The sequence below is a fragment of the Sinocyclocheilus grahami genome, unplaced genomic scaffold (assembly GCF_001515645.1).
Source record: "Sinocyclocheilus grahami isolate Dianchi unplaced genomic scaffold, SAMN03320097.WGS_v1.1 scaffold50.1, whole genome shotgun sequence".
NCBI lineage: Eukaryota > Metazoa > Chordata > Actinopteri > Cypriniformes > Cyprinidae > Sinocyclocheilus > Sinocyclocheilus grahami.
The window spans coordinates 1,190,122-1,206,326 of record NW_015505229.1 but is presented as its reverse complement, the minus strand read 5'-3'; the positions used below and the strand labels follow the sequence as shown (position 1 = coordinate 1,206,326).

Below are 16,205 nucleotides of genomic sequence, written 5' to 3'. Positions count from 1 at the left end.
CAAAATATCTTCTTTTGTGTTCGACATAAGAAAGCAACTCGTACAGGTTTGGAACGACACCACGATGACAGATTTTTCATTTTTGGGTGAACTGTCCCTTTAGCAGGTAATTAGCTTGAAAGTTAGAAAACTGTAGTTCAGTCATTCTTGAGAAGTGGGACAAAACTGGGTGCAAAATTGAAAAAATAAAACCTCGTACTCCGACGAATGAAACTACATTCATGTATCTTATATGTACTAAGCTACTGAGCTATGCTTTGAAACAACCTCCCAACTTCTATCTTTTTTTACCTTGGACTGTGTAATATAATTTCAACTTTATCTTTAACAGCATTCAAGATGGTTTTTAACATTTTCAAAACACATTCTGGTGTTAGCAGACAGATTACACTTTCACATGTGACCAACAATTCCACAACAAATATAAAATATCATAATGAAATATTATCAAAATATTCAACTGACGGAGGTGACGAAAAGCTGAATTTGTAGTCATTTGAACTATCAGATACATTGAATCAGTCCATTACTGTATTAAAACAAACACAACAAACAGTGAGTATGTTATTGTTTATAAAGCTTTTATTCAAGAGTCACATTGAAGTATTTTGATATATGATTGGAACACAAAACCTTATGGTGGTGACATCTGACGGTGTTGACAAATTTGGCATTTCTTTCACAAAACCAATGGAGTTCATGTAGTAGCCGTTTTCTTTTTTCTGTTGATGCTAGACGCCAATGAAACCTGCTTCAGGAGAATACAATTATCTAAATATTTCCAATAATTTCCTCAGAAATTGGAAGATGGTGTTGACATATCATGGCTGTGGCAAAGGAAATCTTAACAGTAGGATTTAAAATATTCTAAAACTATAAAACTTAGCAGAGCCTTTCTGACACTGATGTACTCTGCAGAGGTGAACTGTGGCAAGGGGGTCCTTTAGAGTGACAGCAGCCCCTGATATTCCCTGATTTTATTACATTTTATTGAATGTCTGACGGTGTTGACAAAAAGTGGGGACGCAACTTTAAAATCTTATGAAACATGCATGTGTCATTAAAAAAAACAACCTTGCTTTGATAGGAGATATTATTAAGTGTTGCTTTTGATAAAACAAGCTCTTTTTCATCGTTAAAAAAACATTTTTATCCATTTTATTGCATATGAATGATTGAACCCTTCTCTGTGGACACACTGTTTTAGACGTAGTGAGAGGACATTAAGAAACACAGATTTGGTATAATAATGAGAAAATTCAATTGGAGGGGATAATTGTGTTAAATACATTCTATTATTAATCCCTCATGACATTTAAAATTGAAACTATTTTTATTTTTAAACCTAATAGCAGTTGCCCTTGCTGGACCTGCTTTGTCCCACGTCTCAAGAATGACTGAGTCAACAGTTAGTAAACGTCTATATGGGAAGTTTGTGTTCATTCTATAGGTTAAAATGTAGATAAATGTTATGTCTGTAATTAACATCATTTCTAGTTTTCCACTATATTAACGAGTTCATTTAAAATGGACCTGCAGAGTAACAAAATGAATTCGTAAAATTATAGTCTTACAATATCATAAGGTCGTAAAAGCTAAAAGCATTAAAATTTCCAAAGAAAAAAGCTAAATGCTTTTTTATTTTTGTACAAAGTACATCAACAGGACTGTGCTTAAATATTTATAGTTTTAGCACCATGTACTCATTATTGGTTTGCTGGGATGCTTGTATTCACGCCTAGAGAGAGAGAGATTGAACTGCGGTTTGGTGTTATTTCTGGGGCAAGGAAGTTGAACCGTGTGAATACTAGTTTAATTCAGATGGATTCAGTCATATTATGTGCCTCCACTCATATCTGTTTAGCTTCTGTTCATAACTTTACTCCTAACATTTACCAACAACTACATAGTCCTTTTTGTATTAGACTAGTCTTCTAGCTCATTCCAACAAACTTTATTGCATAAATGAATCTTAAGATGATGATTAGTTTCTTTTAGACTAGTCTTCTAACCCATTTCAACTAACCTTATTGTGTAAATATTGCTTAAGATGATTAGTCTGTATTAGGCTCGTCGTGTAATCCATTCCATCAAGCTTTATTGCATAATGCTAAGACGATCAGTTAATATGCTTTCGAATAGTTAGAAATGCTTAATTGATGTTTTCTGAGATATTCCGATCTAAATGTACATGAACGTGTTCTGTTAAGCATTTTTAGTTTTTGTGAATTTATTCCTATTAAAAGTTATAATATAGTGTTACCAAGTTGTCAGAACAACATGAATCTAATCAAATCATGTAAATAAAAAAAAAGGTTCCAATTAGATCCAAAATGTTTTACTGCCTGATTCTGTTGGAAAATCTTTAAGTTCCACAACAAACAATTTAATTCTCTTGTACTGTAGGAAACCATTTATATATGGGTGCTTTAGAGAACCCGTAAACCAAGATGAAAATCTAAAAAGCTGTAATATAAAGAACTTGCTGGTGCAAAAAAACATTGATGAACCTTTATTTTTAAGAGTTAGGGAACAAAACCTACTTCTTCTTGGCTGAAATGTTCTGATTCTGGTTTGGTGTTGGTTTTGAAAAAATTTGTTCCTGTGGCTCAGTGGTAGAGCATTGCGTTAGCAGCGCAAAAAGTCGTGGGTTCAATTCCCAGGGAACACACATACTGGTAAAAAATGAATAGCATGAATGCACTGTAAGTCGCTTTGGATAAAAGCGTCTGCTAAATGCATAAATTAATTACTTAAATTATTGTTACATTGTTTGTATGCAGCTGCTGTTGCATTATTACAAGCTATTATATTGCAATTTTGAGAACAGACTGTCATGTTATTTTTCGTTGGCGTTTGGGCTTGGTGTTCTTAAATGCTTTCAGAGAAAAAACGTATTTATTCAGGTCACGTCAATAAGCGAGTGGTTCATTTGTTGACATGTCACTATGTAAGTTTGGAAATGTCTGCCAGTAAGCATCACTGCAAATGTCAGAGCCTCGTCTCTGGAGTTTTTCTAGTATTAATACAAATTTAATAAGTTGTAACCCAGGGTTTTTAAATTTTTTTTCCATTTTTGTGTATTCAAAGACAAAAGTGATGGAGTGTTGACAAAAAGTGGGGACGCAACTTTAAAATCTTATGAAACATGCATGTGTCATTAAAAAAAACAACCTTGCTTTGATAGGAGATATTATTAAGTGTTGCTTTTGATAAAACAAGCTCTTTTTCATCGTTAAAAAAACATTTTTATCCATTTTATTGCATATGAATGATTGAACCCTTCTCTGTGGACACACTGTTTTAGACGTAGTGAGAGGACATTAAGAAACACAGATTTGGTATAATAATGAGAAAATTCAATTGGAGGTGATAATTGTGTTAAATACATTCTATTATTAATCCCTCATGACATTTAAAATTGAAACTATTTTTATTTTTAAACCTAATAGCAGTTGCCCTTGCTGGACCTGCTTTGTCCCACGTCTCAAGAATGACTGAGTCAACAGTTAGTAAACGTCTATATGGGAAGTTTGTGTTCATTCTATAGGTTAAAATGTAGATAAATGTTATGTCTGTAATTAACATCATTTCTAGTTTTCCACTATATTAACGAGTTCATTTAAAATGGACCTGCAGAGTAACAAAATGAATTCGTAAAATTATAGTCTTACAATATCATAAGGTCGTAAAAGCTAAAAGCATTAAAATTTCCAAAGAAAAAAGCTAAATGCTTTTTTATTTTTGTACAAAGTACATCAACAGGACTGTGCTTAAATATTTATAGTTTTAGCACCATGTACTCATTATTGGTTTGCTGGGATGCTTGTATTCACGCCTAGAGAGAGAGAGATTGAACTGCGGTTTGGTGTTATTTCTGGGGCAAGGAAGTTGAACCGTGTGAATACTAGTTTAATTCAGATGGATTCAGTCATATTATGTGCCTCCACTCATATCTGTTTAGCTTCTGTTCATAACTTTACTCCTAACATTTACCAACAACTACATAGTCCTTTTTGTATTAGACTAGTCTTCTAGCTCATTCCAACAAACTTTATTGCATAAATAAATCTTAAGATGATGATTAGTTTCTTTTAGACTAGTCTTCTAACCCATTTCAACTAACCTTATTGTGTAAATATTGCTTAAGATGATTAGTCTGTATTAGGCTCGTCGTGTAATCCATTCCATCAAGCTTTATTGCATAATGCTAAGACGATCAGTTAATATGCTTTCGAATAGTTAGAAATGCTTAATTGATGTTTTCTGAGATATTCCGATCTAAATGTACATGAACGTGTTCTGTTAAGCATTTTTAGTTTTTGTGAATTTATTCCTATTAAAAGTTATAATATAGTGTTACCAAGTTGTCAGAACAACATGAATCTAATCAAATCATGTAAATAAAAAAAAGGTTCCAATTAGATCCAAAATGTTTTACTGCCTGATTCTGTTGGAAAATCTTTAAGTTCCACAACAAACAATTTAATTCTCTTGTACTGTAGGAAACCATTTATATATGGGTGCTTTAGAGAACCCGTAAACCAAGATGAAAATCTAAAAAGCTGTAATATAAAGAACTTGCTGGTGCAAAAAAACATTGATGAACCTTTATTTTTAAGAGTTAAGGAACAAAACCTACTTCTTCTTGGCTGAAATGTTCTGATTCTGGTTTGGTGTTGGTTTTGAAAAAATTTGTTCCTGTGGCTCAGTGGTAGAGCATTGCGTTAGCAGCGCAAAAAGTCGTGGGTTCAATTCCCAGGGAACACACATACTGGTAAAAAATGAATAGCATGAATGCACTGTAAGTCGCTTTGGATAAAAGCGTCTGCTAAATGCATAAATTAATTACTTAAATTATTGTTACATTGTTTGTATGCAGCTGCTGTTGCATTATTACAAGCTATTATATTGCAATTTTGAGAACAGACTGTCATGTTATTTTTCGTTGGCGTTTGGGCTTGGTGTTCTTAAATGCTTTCAGAGAAAAAACGTATTTATTCAGGTCACGTCAATAAGCGAGTGGTTCATTTGTTGACATGTCACTATGTAAGTTTGGAAATGTCTGCCAGTAAGCATCACTGCAAATGTCAGAGCCTCGTCTCTGGAGTTTTTCTAGTATTAATACAAATTTAATAAGTTGTAACCCAGGGTTTTTAAATTTTTTTTCCATTTTTGTGTATTCAAAGACAAAAGTGATGGAGTAAAATCTGTTGCATGTAATGCTAATTTAACATAAGTGAACAACAAAAGGCCTTGTTGAATTTTAGCATAACAAAAACCACAAAACACAATTTTGATGCAATTGTCAAGCTCCTACTGCCAATGTCAATCACTTCTTAAGCTAATTAAGCAAGTGTGCATTTGAATGAAAGGATTTTTGGGGGGTATGTGAAGGAAATGTAACAGCCAGTCCCTATTTTTATCCTACTATGGGTCTTGGACTTGCAGGACATTTGTGCATTTTTAATTGTTATCTCAGTTTAAAATATTTTTAAACGTTTGAAGGCAATTTAGACCAGATAGATAGATAGATCTTTAGGTGTGAATTATTTTATTAGGATCATAAGAAGGTGTCACAGAGTTCACAGTTAAAAAAAAAAACGTTTGCATACTTGTGTGTTTTCTTTAACACAATCTCTCACTTTATGGTCTCTTGCTGATAAGGGTTGGAGGAAGTGAGTGACCGGTTTTGATCGTAATCAGGCACATCAGGTTGGTAAAAGGAGATTGAGGACAGAGGAAGAGAAAGAAAACAGAGATAGTGAATGAGCTGAGCAGCTTTTCATTTGAAGCTCTTTTCCCCACTTTCCAGGACTCTTCAGGTGTTCGTAGACCTCTAGCCTCCTTTGTGCTCCTCCCTTCTGAAGACGGTTAATTCTGGTGACAAGCTCAGACTCCTTCAGCTGTTTCTTTGTGCTCTTTCTCTACAAAGGAGGAGCCCGGTGGGCCCAGGTGCTCTCAACTCCCCCTCCTGGCACTACAAAAGTCAGAGAAGAGTGGAAGTTCCTAAGTCATATGGGTGCTCGGTTATAGACTGGAAATGAGTTCTCCTAGGGACGTCTGTTTAGGGAGATTAGTGATCTTCACGCTGTGGTGGAAATTTATTGCTAGACTTTGACTGATTTTGTTTCTTCTAGTAAGGCACAGTGTTTAAATGTCCATTGAAACAAGGCTCGCCTTGCTTTTGCCCTCTAGATCTCTGGCATGTTGCCTCTAAAACCATTACAGAGTTGCTGGAGTTCATCTGTTTTCCCTTTTCTTTCTTATAGTGAGCTCAGATGTGCTCTGTGAGAAAGACGTGTATCCACAGAAGTTGTGAACTTGCAGAAACTCCTTTCAGGAGCCTTTGAGTGGCTTCTAATTATCTTTCTATACAGTAAAACCTCAGAAATCTGCCAAAAGGTAAACTAGAAAAATAAAGTTTGTTAAAACACATCTGTCTGTCTGTCTATCCATCTGTCTGTCTGTCTGTCTATCTATCTATCTATCTATCTTTCTGTCTGTCTGTCTATCCATCTGTCTGTCTGTCTGTCCATCTGTCTGTCTGTCTGTCTGTCTGTCTGTCTATCTATCTATCTGTCTATCTATCTTTCTGTCTGTCTGTCTATCTATCTATCTTTCTGTCTGTATATCTATCTTATCTATCTGTCTATCTATCTGTCTGTCTGTCTGTCTGTCTGTCCATCTGTCTTTCTGTCTATCCATCTATCTTTCTGTCTGTCTATCCGTCTGTCTGTCTGTCTATTAGGGATGGGACGATACACCTACCTCCCGATTCGATGGGTAAAGAACTTGAACCATGAAACTTTCAAGTACCAAAACCCTGAACTTGCACATGAATACATGGATGTGCACAGACATTTTGAGGGGCAGGGGCTCAAGTAGAAAAAAGGGCACGTCTCATATTTATTTTAATTTGTTTCTAAACAAAACGTTAAATATGTTAGAAGTGTGCGATATTGACAAAAATATATCTCAATATTTTCTGGGATTTTATCGATAACGATAATTAGACAATATTTTGCTGAGTGTGTTATTGTGCTGATATCTTAAGGACTACCGTGGACAGCTGACACAAAGTTTTTCATATTCTGCATATTCCTGTCTGTCTGTCTGTCTGTCTGTCTGTCTGTCTGTCTGTCCATCTGTCTTTCTGTCTATCCATCTATCTTTCTGTCTGTCTACACCTACCTCCCGATTCGATGGGTAAAGAACTTGAACCATGAAACTTTCAAGTACCAAAACCCTGAACTTGCACATGAATACATGGATGTGCACAGACATTTTGAGGGGCAGGGGCTCAAGTAGAAAAAAGGGCACGTCTCATATTTATTTTAATTTGTTTCTAAACAAAACGTTAAATATGTTAGAAGTGTGCGATATTGACAAAAATATATCTCAATATTTTCTGGGATTTTATCGATAACGATAATTAGACAATATTTTGCTGAGTGTGTTATTGTGCTGATATCTTAAGGACTACCGTGGACAGCTGACACAAAGTTTTTCATATTCTGCATATTCTGTGTGGTGATCAGTTCACAGCAGTGATAGAAATTAATATCTTCCAGTAAGTTTAAATTGATTTTTTTTTTACCTTTTATGGGCATTTTTACCTTTATAAAGCCCTGTTTTCTAAATGTGTGCATCATCTTTTCAGTCAAATTCTTAAACTGAATCAGTCAATTAGAATAATAAGTCATTTGGGCTTTTACCAAGCAAATTAAATCAGTATTGACAAAATTAATCTTTGCAATGCAGAGAAAACACAGAAGCTGCATCTGAAGTTAATAACATTTGAGCCATTCATTGCAAGTGTGCAGGATTTCCATCCGTCCGTTCATTCGTTCTTTGGATATTAATATGATTTGTCTGTAATGGATGTCATTAAATGTATTAATCTCCAAAGACCCAGAGCAATGCATTTGAAAAACATAGAATGAACATCAAGAATGTTATTTATCTCTAAATAACCATAGAGTGAGAGAGAGTAAAAAATTATTCGTAGGAAGAGTCTTCTTTGCTGAATCTAGGAACCATTGACAAGCCTTTAATTTTAAATGTGTTAAATATTTGTAGTTATTAAAGTAAACCCCTAAGACTGAGAATCTACTTTTCTTGAACTATAGCCTAGCTATCCATCAGCTAATGTGTTTGGTTTAACTAACTGAAATGACCTGTAGTGAGTGATTTCGTCTGTTTGGGTAGGAGATTGTGGCATGGGGCTGGTTGTGGTTCTTATGCGTCCTGCTGGTGGTAGTGGTGTTTTTTCTTGCACATTTGGACCGCAGAGGTCCGTGTGATCTCATAAAACAGTGCAGCTGTTGGGACGAGGTTACCTTTTTAATCCCCACTGCTCTGTGCTCGCCGGGGAAGGAGGTGTCAGAGTCCTCCCAGGCTCTGGTGGACCATTCCAAAGGTTTTTCTGTGCAGATGGAAGCATATGCTGCAATTATGCTGCTTAAATGACATGTACATTGCCAATAGTCCCACCAAACTGTGTAATATGTATATGCTTGAAGTAACTATCTGATAAGAAGAAAGAATAGACCTGCATCTCAGTGATTTTGACAGTGATTTGATTATACCTCTGTCTTTGATGTAGTTGGAAAGCTGGAAGAAAGGAGTGAAAGAGGTGGACAAAAAGATTAAAGAAACAATCTGTGGGCCAGGCATGAATGAGGACGCCCGATTAGTGTTTGATGTCTGGGGTCTGTTGTTGCTTACAGCATGTGTGCTTCACGCCTCTATCAGTGTTTAGTAGACGGAGTGCTGTGTTTGTATGAAGTGTATACAACTGTAAATCATGCTAAAGTTGTGTTTACACTTGGCAAGTAATTGACACTTCCTGTGGTCGTAGTTGGGTATTGAGTTTGTGCTAACTGTACAGAAAGTCAAGCTTAAAGGTGTTGTTTTGGATTCGGTAAATTTGTAACGGAACTGATGGTCTTTAATAGTTTTAAATGGCCCAGGATAGAGGGAAGTATTTCTAAAATCTGGCTTCTTATGGTGCGTTCACACCAAATGCAAATTTAATTATTTGCGCGAGTAGATTACATACAAAGTCAATGCAAAGACGCGAATAGAGGTGAATTCGCGCCAGGCGATGCGAATGACGCGAAATGCGCGACGCCTTTGCCACGAACGCGAGATATTCGCCTCAATCGCGTCTTTCGCGCAAGTTAAAAAATTTCAACTCGAGCGGAAAATTCGCCTAACGCGTTCTCGCGCAAGCCAATCAGCGAAGAGCTTATTGGAACGCCTGGTTGAATCAGACAATAGAAGAGAGCATTATTGCAGCCGTCTGTTATTATATAGGTCTGGAGCATAGAAAACAATTAAAATCATTTGTAGTGGTAGTTGTAGATGCTGCTATCAATAATAAAAATAATAGTAATATCAGTGTATATATACAGTAGTAAAATGTAACACACACATTAATACAGGATCCTAACGTTATTCATCCTCCTCTGGATGGTGCTGTGAACCCAGACACGTCGGCGTTTGGCTTTCCATTGTATTTGGGACTTTTTGACAACAGGTACAAAACAGCGATTGTAGTTATCTCCAGCATGGTTGATCGCGCTGTTTTTATTCGCGCGATTGACACGAAAAACATCCCGCGAGTAATCTAGAGCGAGTGGCGCTATGCACATATTCGCTTCGCGTCTGGTGTGAACGCAGCATTAGAGTGTTGTATGTGGCAATTACAAAATATGCATATGCGTGTTCTTAGCAGGAAGCCACTGATAGTTAAATGACGTGACTAGCTAATACTGAGCATCTGGCGTAAATCTCCTTTTCTTTCAGTTCTTATTTCTTCCATTAGCTCAATAAAGTGTGTATACATGAGTGTATAGTTTATGTTATTAGGTTCAACCTTTTAAACTATTTAATTTGGGGCTGGCGATTATTTTTTGTTGTTGTTGTTTTCATGAACTTTTATAATTTTTTGATAATATTAATTTAATAATTTCAATTATATGGCTATAAAGCAAACTATATTGCCTTCTGAATCCACATCTGCGAATGATTTATTTATAGTTGCCTATAGCTGAAAGGGCTTATGTTATCCCAGCTGGCCAGTGATTCATAAAGTTAAATGTGATGACTCTGAAATGTAGGAGATCTGTGGTGGTTCGCTAGCACCCGTTTTTTTTCTTTTTCTTTTTTCTCCACAGAGGAGCTTTACAGGACACATACATGCTGGTTTTCCTTCCTAGTGGTTGCTGATAAAATAACCCTCAAGCCAAAAATTGCTGCAGTGTTTGCTTTCAGATAACACCAAATCACATATCGTGCACTGTTTAGTCTCGTAAGACTGCTTGCTTAGTGGATACCGGCCTGGGCAGAAAACTGCGATCACATGATGGAAAATGCCACTTTAGGACCGTTTGAGATCTCAAAATAAGGCAAGAATTGCGGTTACTTTTGCTCATACTTTAGGTTGGCCTCTAAGCAAACCTCAAAGGTATTAAACTTCTGCGCGTAACTCATTCTGTAAAGTTTGTGGCACAGACATGAATGATATCTGAAATCGTGTGGTTAGTTTAGGAGAGGTGTGCTATTCCTTTTCTAAATGATCAGACTTACGACTTTTACAGGACATCTGATCAAATGGGTGAGGAAAAAATCCTGCACACTTGCAATGAATGGCTCAAATTTGATTAACTTCTACTTCTCTTTTTTTCCCCCTTCATTTTGATACATCCAGGCTAAGGCTTTTATGGCTCATATAGTATGATGTAGGAGAATATGGATCTCATAATGGAGGAGGAAAAACACCCAAACTGAGCAAAAAAAAAAAAAGCAGTTTTATGCAGCTGCTGATTTTTATATTGAAATTATGATAGCTTGTAATGTAAATCAATGAAATCATTATAACAGTATAATGCATACAAATGGCCGTTGTCACTCTGTATCTCCCAGTAATATGTCTTAGTAAAATTATATTTAATGCTTAGTTTTATGATCAAAGCTCTGTAGTTTTTTTTTTTAGGCAAAATATATGATGCAAAGCAATACAATGATGATTGAGAGACAAATAAACGTTCTATAACATAAAGCCTGATCATATTTGAAAATTACGATTGAACATGATTTTCTAAATAATAATAATATATAGTTAATCAAGTAAGTTTGAGTTGCTTCAGTCCAGCAAGTGTTCATCTTTAAATGCTACTAACAATATAAAATACTTTATGAAGTAAATATTTCATAGCAGAAAGACACATAACCTGAAGGTGGACAGTTTTTAAATGATACCAAAAGGTAAAAAAAAAAGTATAAATCAATCAATCAGATGACAGAATGCGTGTAGTAGATTGTGTACAACAGGTTTTGCAAAGTTTTTGATGATGTTGATCATTTAGAGGCCTTAAAAATGTGCCTACCAAATATGACACAGTAGGCTATATATGGGTAATATTTACCTATGAGGAGTTTTACATTTTATTATTAATAGCATCACCCTGAATAACAAACCCGCAGTTACTTATCGATGGTGATATGGTTCTTAGTAAGTGGCATGCTGGTAAATCACAGCAGGACGTCCCAACCCTCAGCAGCACTATCACTAGTCCTTGTGTCTGCATCTAATGACATCATATGTCCTCTCACCCCCTGGAAGTTATTGACTGCGACGTGAGTGGCACTTGCTGGCACATGCGGACGGGTGCGAGGTGCCAACTGGCGGTGTCCGTGGAGATGTCTGGGTGCCAAAATGAAGGGCAGACATTTCCGTTGTTTCGTCTGCTATTCATTCCCTGGAGAGTGTCACATGTGCCTCTCATTTAACGCGATGAGTTCATGAAAAACACTGATTATTTAGAGACAGGGAGCCTGGGTTGCAGCAGACAGACGAAGTGGATTACGAAGCACGTTTTTTTGAAATGGCAGATTCCTTGGTAGCAGAAAGGAAGTCATAGGCCTAATTTGTAAAGAAAATTGTATTATCTGTTCCTCATTTTTAATAATGATTTAACCCAGTTAGGGCTGCACAATTAATCTAATTTCTAATCGTGATTACATTGTTGGCAATTAATTGTTCAAAGTCCACTTATGTTATTCTGCGTGCTTAAGATGCGTTTTTCTTTCTTTCTACATGTTATCTTAAGGGTTTTTCCCATTATTTTAATTTTAGTTTTAGTATAACAATATAATACCATTCATATTTTTACTTTTTTATCATTTAAAGAAGAAACCAATCCGATGTATTGTTGACATTTGAGGCTTAATACTATAGAAAAGCACTAAAGGTTTTTCAGTTAGAGTGTTTTCAGCTTGTTTATTTTCATATAAAAATGTGTCATGCAGCTGTATCAAACAATGGTATAAACATCATTCAGTGTAAATTGTGATATTCATAATTAATAATCACAATTACAATTTCAAGGGAATAATTCACAATTATGATTTTTGTCATAATCGTGCAGCCCTAAACCCAGTGAAATGAAATTACACATATTTTTGGTCACATCTGAATTTTTGCCACCAGGTTCTCCCTTGCTGCTCTTCGCCAACCGGCGGGATGTCCGGCTGGTGGACGCAGAGGTGGGCCGGACAGATTCCGCCGTTGTTGTCAGCGATCTTGAGGATGCGGCCGCAGTGGACTTTCTCTTGTCAGAGGGCCTGATATTCTGGACGGACGTCAGTGAAGAGGCCATCAAACAGACCTACTACAACCTCTCTACTAACTGTAAGATCAGTGTGTTGTGGTTTGGAATTACTTTCACGGAAATTACTGTAGAAGGCAATCTAGAAATTTTTTTCCGTTTGTATTTTAACATTTTTAAAGAAATAGTTTATCTATCCGCCGTCGTCATCCTGTTTGAATTGTGCGCGATATTGCGCATCTGGTGCACCGTCGTCGTCATCCAACTGGATAATTTGCGCCTTCAGCTTTCTGCCTCATTCAGGAAGACTGAAATTGCAAAATTGCATTATTTTTAAGACCTTCTTTTTTGTCCTTGGCCAATCACATGCCTGGTCTCGGTCACACTTTATTTTAAGGTCCAGTTCTCGCTATTAACAAACCATTAACTACGACTTTTGCCTCAGACTCCTAATTTGCTGCTTATTAATAGTTAGTAAGGTATTTTTTAAGTTTAGGTATTGGGTGGGATTGGGGATGTAGAATATGGTCATGCAGAATATGTGCTTTATAAGTACTAATAAACAGCCAATATGTTAATAATAGGCATGCTAATAAGCAACTAGTTAATTGTAAGAATTGGCCCCTAAACTAAAGTGTTACCAAAGTCTTTTCTGCTCACCAAAGCTGCATTTATTTGATCAAAATACAGTAAAAACAGTAATATTATGACATATTATTACAAAAAACTATTACAAGAGTTTTTACGAACTCTTTTGTCTTTTCATACTTTTTAAAATGTTAAAATGTATTCCTGTTATGGCAAAGCTGAATTTTCTGCAGCCTTTACTTTACAGTCTTCAGTGTCACATGATCTGTTATGATCTATATATATTTTTTGTATGTCTAATAATAATTACAAATAAAAATTAAAGTGGTGGGAGAAAAGTAATCTAAAAATTAAATCCAATTAAATCAATTAAAAATCCAAAATCAGCAGTGAAATATTTAATGTTGACAGACACCGATAGATATGCCATTTGGCATAAATTCTCAGTCATGTAGGATTGTATTTTAATATTAATTCATTTTTGCGAGCAGCAACCCTACTGTTGCACAGCAAAAAATGTTGTATCATTATCTGGAGGCAAAATGAAACATTTGAGGAATGCTTAAACTGATAATAGTGTTGTGGAACTGAATGGAGGCCTTGTTTTTCAGCTATGAAGGAGGCCACACTGGGCAGAGGGCAGATGGTGGTGGTATCAGGTCTGGATTCTCCTGATGGCTTAGCCTGCGACTGGCTCGGACACAAACTCTACTGGACCGACTCTGAGACGAACCGCATCGAAGTGGCCAACTTGGACGGCACCTCTCGCAAGGTGCTCTTCTGGCAAGATCTCGACCAACCCAGGGCGATAGCGTTAAACCCTGCTCATAGGTGAGTCCCTTCCACTCTGCTCTCATTTCTTCTTTCTCTCTTCCCCATCCTCCATTCAGTGGGTGGTCTTTGCATGTGTCCTTCCACCCTTGACCCCCAGCGTTCATTAATGCATGGCCTGGTTGTTTATTTATAGGCCATTAGAACTCCACCCCCATCGCAAAAGGGCGATTGGGATGCAACATAGCAATCAGGCTGTTTCCTGTTGTTGTGTGGTGTGTAGATCCTGCATGACAAACCTTCACTCTTCTGGTACCGTGTGTCCAGCCTGAAGTAGATTCCACTTGTGTGTCCGCTGCGACTTTGCTGGCGAGTTGGCGTGTTTATATGCAACATGTAACTTGAGTTCTGAGAGATCGCTCTCACTCACATTACGTAAGCCCTGGCTTAGCGTGTACACACGTACTTGGCTTGAGACATGTTAGGTAATGTGAGTCACTGTCTGTGCCGTGTCTTATAGTTGCGGGATTGTAACAGTTGTAAGAATATATCTTACGTTTTTTATGTATTCTTAAAGTCCCCCTGTAGTCAAAAATTTGATCCTTTAAAATTCATCTTTGATCATCAAAATGACATATTTAAATGTTTTTTCTTGTGAAAATAATTCTCTCATGCGTTAAAATAGCTTGAATGCAACTCTACACCCTTGCCTCATTTACGATACGCGGATCTATGAATATGCAAATTAGCCCCACCTCCACTCAGTCACACACCAGCCAGCCATGAGCCAGCGCCTACTGATCCACTAACTGAACTGTAGTAAACGTGATGCAATGGCAAGTGGAAATATTGGTTTAGTTAAGCCATATGTATCTGAACCAGAAATAAGCTGGTATGCTCAACATAAGCAAAGGAGACTGATGGCTAACTTCGTGAGGTAACATTATCTGTTTGCGCTGGTTCGTACACAGATAATGACTGATAAAAACTACAGTGGATACTGTAACATTCGTTAAATTTACTTACTTGACGATGTTGTGTCCTCAAAATGCCTTGAAGACTCAAATGCAGCTAAGTTTGTGATTCCAAATCGCGCCTGCGAGAGGTGCGTCTGACTCCGGGCTACTTTTATACTGCTGCTGCGGGTTATTATTCAAGTTAGCGGTTCTAAATACAAATAAATAAGTGCTAACAGCACATGACATCGTGAAAATAGGGGGAAATATTAACAGTTAGCAAAATATCTACAGAAAAAATATAACTGTTACCGGATTAACCGGGCTGCCTTCTCACTAGACCCTCTGCTTTGCAGCACAGTTACTGATATGCTAAGGATAGGATCCCTTGACGTGATTGGTTATTGAATTTTGTTAAAAATTGAAAAAAAGTTTCAAACCGCATTTCTGTGACTGCCTTTGGGAAACTACCGTTTTAAGAAGAAAATACTCAGCAATGGTGTTGATAAATAAATTGGCACATGGTTTGTCTAAAAGCATATTAAAAACACCACATAGACAAATAAACAACAATTTTCACCACAGGGCGACTTTAAGTTTTAAGAATATCAGCAAATTAAACTTTTTAAGTCTTTTTTTTGTCTAGTTTTTGTACAGTTGTCTGTCAAATACAACAACATCAGTTATAATAATAACAGTAATATTAATTGTATTAATAAAGTAATACAAATATTGTATCATTATTCAAATATTGAATTGATTTTCAAATACTGTATTACTGTATTTTATATATATATATATATTTCTCTCTCTTTATATAAATATATATTTATATATACACAAACTGATTAGCTAAACATGTATAAATGAAATATATAATAAATATATATTGAATGTATTAAAGGACTAAATATTTAATTAAATTTAAATGTAATAAATATATAATAAGTGTAATTAAAATGACTCCTTTACTAAAGTAAGCGCTAAATATAAAAGTTACATATAAATATTTATTTATATATTTATGTCCAATGTCAGTTCACATACAATTCGCAATTTGTGTGTGTGTGTGTGTGCATATGTACCTATGTGCATATGTATGTATTTATGTATACACGTATGTCAATATTTATTTTTGAATCAACATTAATACTATAAGAATGCTATTATTTTTTATATTTATAGTATACAGTATGTTCTTCAACCTTACTTTTTTGCTTGCATTATACATAAGGCGTATATATGTGTATATGTGTGTGTATATATATATATA

At 35.9% G+C, this 16,205-nt stretch overlaps 1 protein-coding gene across 1 annotated transcript in view; it reads left to right on the top strand.

Moving 5' to 3' along the window:
• LOC107583137 (low-density lipoprotein receptor-related protein 5-like) overlaps nt 1–16,205 on the top strand; it is a 79,769-nt gene that overhangs the window by 2,594 nt on the left and 60,970 nt on the right. Inside the window, exons 2-3 of the mRNA XM_016269251.1 lie at nt 12,500–12,700; nt 13,817–14,036. Of these exons, the coding sequence (XP_016124737.1) occupies nt 12,500–12,700; nt 13,817–14,036 (421 nt within the window). The remainder of the gene's footprint in view (nt 1–12,499; nt 12,701–13,816; nt 14,037–16,205) is intronic.